The 7,709-nt window shown below is 45.1% G+C and overlaps 2 protein-coding genes across 6 annotated transcripts in view; one reads left to right on the forward strand and one right to left on the reverse strand.

Annotated features, from left to right (window-relative positions):
• The window catches only part of LOC109304752 (natural cytotoxicity triggering receptor 3-like), a 20,387-nt gene extending 13,716 nt beyond the window's left edge, over positions 1-6,671 (reverse strand). For both annotated transcript variants that reach the window (XM_019527561.1, XM_019527560.1), the window contains exon 1: positions 6,017-6,671. In XM_019527561.1, coding sequence (XP_019383106.1) covers positions 6,017-6,083 — 67 coding nt within the window. In that variant the 5' untranslated portion in view covers positions 6,084-6,671. The remainder of the gene's footprint in view (positions 1-6,016) is intronic.
• Positions 1-7,709, forward strand: part of GRAMD1C (GRAM domain containing 1C) — a 125,851-nt gene that overhangs the window by 2,290 nt on the left and 115,852 nt on the right. The gene's annotated exons all lie outside the window — the stretch shown is intronic.

Consider the following 7,709-nt stretch of genomic DNA (forward strand, 5'->3'; position numbering starts at 1 on the left):
TCAGTGACCGGGGTGGGTGGGGGGGAAGAGTGCCCCAATGGGAGATTGCACTGATGGGGGGGAGGTCCCTCCGTGGCCAATATCACTGACCAGGGAGGGGGGTCCCCCTGCAGCCCATTCACTCACCAAAAAGTGGCCACGCCACTTCCAGAAGTCCCGCATTTAATGGCGACCCCACTCCGTGGCTGGCACTCGCAGGGTGGGCACCGACGCCCCCCCCCGTCCCCCTGCCTGCTGCCTAAACAGTGAGTGCAGCCTGACAGGGGGTGCATCAGTGCTCTTACGGGGTGCATGTGCACCCCCATGTACCAACTACACATTGCCACTGTTAATATGTAAAATAATATCCTACATCAAGTACAGAGCCCTAAATGAAGGTCAGATTAGGATAGGATTAAGGGGCAAAATACTTCTTGGGCCACCCCAAACTTCCTGTCAATGCCACTGGGGGACTGTCCCAAAGAACCCTGGCCACAGTCCCACCTGGTCCAAAGCATGGTTTGGCTGTGCCAGGCTGCCAACTAACAGCCCCCATACCGACTATACTAAGTATAATGCCTTGAATAAGGAACTGGCTTTTCAGATGGGATTATGGCTAGAAATTCTGATTGGGCCACCCACCAGAATACCTCTGGGCCCCCGGGGGAATCTCCCGGATGTATTGGACCAGAGTGTTGCCCAGCCCAAAGCGCAGTTTGGCCATGCCAGGCTGCCAACTGACAGTACCCTTGTCACTGTGCTAAGTACATGGACCCGAATAAGAAACTGGATTTTGGGCTGGAATTATAGCTACAAATCCTTCTTGGCCCACCCCAGACCATGTCTCTGTGCCCCTGGGGGACTCTCCTGCACATCTCTGACCAGAGATGTGCCCCGCCGAAGGCGCGGCTTGGCCATACCAGGATACTAACTGAGAGTACCCCAGCCACTGTGCTAAGTACATGGACCTGAATAAGGAACTGGATTTTGGGCTGGGACTGTACCTAGAAATCTGTCTTGGGCCACCCCCAAACCATGTCTGTGTGTCACCAGGGGACTGCTGGACTGGCGTCTTGTCTGGCCCAGAGTGCAGTTTCTTCATGCCATGCAGCCCCCACATGCACTAGGTATAATGGCTCAAATAAGGAATTTCTTTTGGGCTGAGATTAGTGATATAAAGTCTTCTTGGGCCACCACACCCCACCCCACCCCACCCCACGCCATGCCTCTTTGGCACTGGGGGACTCTTCTGGACACCCTTGACCATGTTTTTGTCTTGTCCAAAGAACGCTTTGGTCATGCCAGGCACCAATTTACTCACTATCCACATGTGCTATTTACATTGCTACCAATAAGAAGCTGCCCTTCTGCTGGGTTCAGGGGGCAAAACTCTCATGAAATCATCCCAAAACATGTCCCCACTACCAAGGAGCATCCTGAAGAAATCTGGGCATGTCCCTGCTCAACACAATGCTAGCTTTTTGAATGTAAGCCTGCCAGCTGACACCCAACCTTTAAAACCTTTATGTTGCTGTTCCACCAGGCACTGGAAGGCAGGACGAATGGCTGCATGCAAATATAGGGCACCAGTAACAGACCTCTGCTCTGACACGTGGTATTTAGCATGTGTCAGAACAGACTTGATTAACCGAGTCTGCTGCCAGTCTGCTGAAGCGTGCTAATTAGTGCACTCCAGCAGCCTCTGTATCAAGTGTATTCTCTGTGCCCGTGTTTCAAAATGGCAGCAGCAGTGCTTTAACTAAAGCTTTTTGAACGAATTTTGTTAAAGCACCCCCACTGCCATTTTGAACCATGGAACACTGAATACAGGCAGCCCGCAGACTTACAATACAATTGGTTCCTGAAAACTGCATCTTGAGTCGAAATGTTGCAACTCAGAATTGATTTTCCCATAGGAAACAGTGTTATAAATGGGGGATTGGTTCCTGAACCAAGGCCCAATACCCTACTTTCACCAAAAAATAACCCAGAATTTTGTACTCAGTCAATTATAGATGAGTAACATAGCTACTTTAATGTATTTATATTGTAAATAGCAATCATACTGATTTGGAAGGACTTCTTTGAAGTGATTTTGCTGGACTTTTTGAAGGGTTCTTGGCTGGAGTCTTCTCAGGAGTCTTGGCTCCAGGTTTTTCTGGAGTCTTGTCTGCTTTCTTAAAGAAAGTGTCCAAGGAATTTTAAACAGATATTCTCCAGGGAGATGGGCAACGCAGCGAACTTGTTTGCTGGTATGGTGTTGCGTCGGATCAAGTGTTGTAAAGTTGAAACTGACATCAGAAAGTTGAAACGGGGTGTTGATTGATAAACGTTGTAAGTGCAAAATGTTGTAACTTGAAACGTTGTAAGTCGAGGACCGCCTGTACATGTGACAGTGTGACTGCCTTAATTACAGTGGCTCTCAGAACCGTTCTATTTAAAGCACCCTTCTCCCCACCCCAGAGCATGTGTATAGAGGCCCCTATGGATTTTTCAACAGTGTTTCACACTTGTGTCCAGTCGCCACCCAGAAACTTGGTAAAATAACTTAAAACTGGGTGCTGTAATTTAAAGCAACCTGCTCACTCACTAGCAAATGTTGAATTAAAATAAGTTTATTACAAGGGAAAGGGAGAACAATGGTACTCCATAAGCAAAACCTTAACTATTAAGCTTTAACTGTAGCTCAGAATGGATCACAGTCACAGCCAGTGGCAAACCAACCTGGGGAGCTCCCTCCTAGCCAAGTCACTTTGGAAGGGAGTCTCACCCACAGCTGCCAGCCAGGGACTCTATCACTTGCAGTCCAAAAGAAATTTCTTATTCGAGCCAGTATACTTAGTGCAGTGGGCATGGGGGGCTGCCAGTTAGCAGCCTGGCATGAAGCAACCGCACCCAGGGCTGGGCAAGACTCTGGTCAGGGGTGTCCAAGAGAGTCCTCCAGGGCCACAGAGGCATGGTGTGGGATGGCCCAAAAAGGATTTGCAATCATAATCTCAGGCCAAAACCCAGTTCCTTATTCAAGCCATTCTACTTACTACTAGCAAAATGCACATCAAGAATGATGGGAACAGGGGGCCCGGGCAGGACTGTGGCCATGGTTCTTTAGGACAGTCCCCCAGTAGCATTGACGGGAAGTTCAGGGTGGCCCAAGAAATATTTTGCCCCATAATTCCATCCAATCTGACCTTCATTTAGGGCTCTGTACTTGATGTGGGATTTTATTTTACATATTAATTAGTACATATGCATAGCTAATGAAATTCTCTGTCTTTAGGATGTGTACTTCATTAATAACAAGATTTTATTGGGCCTAGATTAGCTTTGAAAAAGGAACTGGGAATAAGAAGCCAACTTCAGCCTCATCTCTCTCTCTCTCTGGAATTAGCTCTGCCCCAGACAGAGCATCCAAGAGGGAACTCTGTAATGGAGAAAGCAGCTGCTGTAGGGTCCCAGAATTGTCCTAGAGAGCCCTGTACCACCAGATCCTTGAGCGGTTGCAAAGGTGGGAAGAGGGCACAAGGGGTCTCTCATCCTTGTGCACCATGTACAACCACTCTGCCTTTACCAGTGGTTTTTAATTTTTTTGGACTCAAGGCACCCCTCCACAACTTTTCTGAATTGAGCGGCATCCAATATCAAAAGTTAATGTATATATGAAAGTGCTTACCTCCTTACACAGAGACTGGGACAAGCCTGAGGCTGGTTTATCTGCTGAGTATATCTGCTTATCTCTTCACACCTCAACCTGGTTGAGAATCACTGCCCTATCCTCAGAGAAGTGCAGCAATTGCTTCCTTCCTCCCCAAATAGCATGGGAAGGAGTGGAAAGGGGATGGGGCCAGGGCTTCATTCTCAAACCCTGCATTGACCTACAGAGGTGTTTGGTTTGGAAAGGGGTGCGAATGCTGCGTCCCAAAGGATGGTGGTATTAATTGCACATTCACATTGAATATACCTGGGAGCCAAAGGAAGTATTTTGCTTCTTGAATTGTTCCCTCAGAGCTGTGGGACTATCTATCTCATGAGTGGCTGCCTCTACTAACCAGGGCCCTGCTCAGTGGGAATGAGTCCCATAACTCAGAGTTAGGGGCTTAAATGCTTTTGTGGATGTGTGCCTAGTGTTCTGGAGCAAGAAGTCTCTAACCAAAGGAGCCAAGTTCTGTCTTCAAGCCTACACGTCTAATCTTAATCCTGATTTCATCAGAGTTATGCAGAGGCAGCTGATGTCTGAATTTGTTTTCTTCTTTCCTTCTGCAGCTAAATTGCCATATAAAGGTTTAGCAGTAATAAGAAGCACTTTCCATGGTATTTTTACACAAAGTCAGATGGTCTCTTTTAGTGGGATTGTACCTCAGAATGTTCTGAAATGCTCGATTTGTTTAGTTAATGCAGTGAATTTGGGCAGACTCCAGGTCCCATTATTAATCTTTCTTATCCCTGATGGTCAGCCATGAACTGTGCTGAACACTTAACTCTTGTGATATCTATGCTAAGCTTTCTGTCCTTCTCTTACATGCCTGTCTGCAGTCCAATTACTAGCTATTTTCCATATATTTAGAAGATACCAGTTTTTCAGAGATACTTTTGTTCATCACTGCGCATTAACAGTGTTGTCTGACACTGTCTCTCTTCATCATGAGTTTCATTTCACCTCCCACTTTGAAACAACTGACTCTGTCATCTGTTGTCCTGTATCTTTGTTTCATTGTACGTCACTTAGATTGCAACTAATTAGCATGAATCACTACCGGCAGGAGTTCATCTTTTACTGCCAGGTCTATTTGGGGTTCTCACTGTGAAGGTCACAGTGCAGCCTTTTTTTTTTTTTAAGTTGGCAAAACTGGGAGGGGACTTGTTTGCTGATATTTAAACATACAATGCCCTTTTCATGTTGGCATCTGGGTTTATTTCATGCCAAGTACCTTGTTGAACCTGCTACAAATCTCTTTTTATGCCATTTTCCTCATTAGCGAATGAGCCATAGCTCCACCTGTCATGTGGGAGTTAGGTCTGTTTCCCTGATCAGGAAGGACTGTATGTTTTTCATTAACTCCTTAAAGTTAGGCTAGCCAGAGTGTTGGGAAATACTGAATTGGGGGACAATCCTGTCCAGGCCAGGAGGAGAAGATGGGATGATCTAATAGGTCACTTTAGGCTGAAATTTTCATATCTGGGGCCATGCTCTTGTCTCTGACTGAGGGATAGACAAGGCAAGGTGAAGGGGTGCAGGAGTGACTCAGAAATGGAATAAAACTTACCTTTGCTCTTCTGTCATCCCAGGGACACTATTTGCATGGCTGCTTCTTGCAGCCTAAAGGCTTCTTTAACAGATACCACTTGCTAACAGCCCCAAAGAACCAAAACAGGAGCTGGAGATGGGCAGAGTGTGGGGCTCTTTCACATATCTCCTTTACTATGCCCTCACTTGCTAAGGGGACAGGCAATAGAGCAGGCAGTCTAGGAGTCAATATATGAGCCCTGTGCTATCAGAAAATCCTCATACTGGAATGACCCTCCTTTGGATGGCTGCAATGGCTTTGCAGCCAGAATCTACTGGCAAGATGGTATAACAAGGCTGCCTGTCATCCCAGCTTCTAGCCCCTATTTTTTCTGATTAAAAGAATGAGTGATGACAGCTTACACCCTAAGACTTTTAAACAATGGTTGTGGAAAACATAGGAATAACTGTCTTTGAGTATAACTGATAACTATCGGAGAACCAAAATAGAAATAAAAGCTGGTAAATAGTTTGCCTTCTCAAGAAGTCAGGGAAAATACACTCGCTCTGGAAAGATAAATTCCATCTTTGGAATTGCATTCAAACAAATATTTCTATTAACTAAATAAAAAATGTATCTATCAGTAAGAATGTGCTTTCAATACATCGTGCAGTACCAAATATGCTCCTTCTATATCCTGAGGAAGTTCTTGGGGAGGGGAATGACCTTAAAAAGAATAAAGCCTCAGAAGCCAGCCTGTAGAAAGAAGCCAAACTCCCTGAAGGAAGAAAAGTGGTTACCAGATCAATACTTACCCACCAGCAAGTAGAATAGGAGAGGTGGTACCACGTAGCTGTAGAATTTCCCAGCCTGTTGGTTCATAGCTGCTGAAATATAGAGTCTCCCTGCCTTTTCCTTTCTCTCAGATATGGGGAAAAATGCGTGTGTGTGTTTTGCAACAGGAGCTCACATTCTGCCCAATGAATGTCACACTTTCTAAAGTTACCACAGCTTTAAGTTTGCAGCACTCTGCCGCCTGCCTGGATGACCGCCACATTTTAACTTGCTAGCGCGAGTGGCTTCTCTGGGGAAGCTTTTCTCTCTGCCAGGGAAGATGCAGAAACACAGTCAAAAGTGAGGACAAACATAATTTTCTTTTGTGGGTTTGGTCTTAAGTACACCAGGGTCTGGGGTTGAGCACTGAATATTCAGATAGTCAGGAGAGGAGTCTCAGTCTGTTGAGCCCCAAATGGAAATGAAAAAGAAAGAACATTGGTTTGATTTTCAGAGCAGATGGGCAAGGAAAGCACTTCTTCATTGGGGTGGCACTTGCAGGTACTCAGCACCTTTGAAAATCAGGGCGTGAGCATTATTCCTTGTGTTGGTGATTCAACGCTATATTCCCGAAGTATTGCTTTTCTTTGCAATGTTGCACAGACCTTAACTATACAAGTGTTGATTAATTTTAACTGCCTGGTTAACTGAAGCTTGCTTACGTGCCCAGTGCAGATGAATGGGTTTGAAAATCAGTAGCCCCTTTGCAAAGCTGACTAATGTTCTCTAGTCTTGGCCGAGGAAAGTCCATACATAGGAACAATACAGCTGCGTGGGCAGGGCTTCAGCAGCCAGGTTCATAGGCTGTAACATTTCACTACCCGTTGATCCTGCCAGTTGTGGTCCAGCTGTGTGGTGGGCATCCTATTCCAACCAGTTGGTTGGCAACTGTCTCCTGAACTCTGGGGTTGGAGACCTCAGTGCAGGTTTCTTGAAGCCCGCTAGGCTTTCTCTGCCATTCCTGAATTTAACTGATGATTTTGGCTACGTCACAGTATCCTTTAGATAAATGAGATTACATGCTCACATGCGCTTCTGCACCTATTTATAAACATGTTCCCACTAAGAGAGGCCTGAGACACTTGTTTTATGCTATACAACAGACGGACAAACTGTTTGAAGAAAATTGCTGTGGTGCTATGGTAATATGGCTGCTTTCTTAATGCTCCATTTGGCTATTTCTAAGATCCAAGCTTGCCTAAATGTAGTTCTTTAACTCTACGACAGTCTCAAGGAGTATATACCAGTTTCTGGCATCCAAAACCCAGTGACCCAATATTATGAAAGAGGTTACAGTCTTTGAGAGTAATGACTTGCTCGATGTAGTCTTGGATTGTGTTCAGATACCATGGTGATAAAGAGATAGAGAAAGCTAGACTAGGTGGATATTATACAGGCATACCTCGTTTTATTGCACTTCGCTTTATTGCACTTCGCAGATATTGTGTTTTTTACAAATTGAGGCAAAAAGATTACGACTCGCTGAAGGCTCAGATGATGGTTAGCATTTTTTAGCAATAAAGTATTTTTTAATTAAGGTATGTACATTGTTTTTTTAGACATAATGCTATTGCACACTTAATAGACTACAGTATAGTGTAAACATAACTTTTATATGCACTGGGAAACCAAAAAATTCGTGTGACTCGCTTTATTGCGATATTCGCTTTATTG

The sequence above is a fragment of the Gavialis gangeticus genome, unplaced genomic scaffold, assembly GCF_001723915.1.
Source record: "Gavialis gangeticus isolate Ggan-Ray unplaced genomic scaffold, GavGan_comp1, whole genome shotgun sequence".
NCBI lineage: Eukaryota > Metazoa > Chordata > Crocodylia > Gavialidae > Gavialis > Gavialis gangeticus.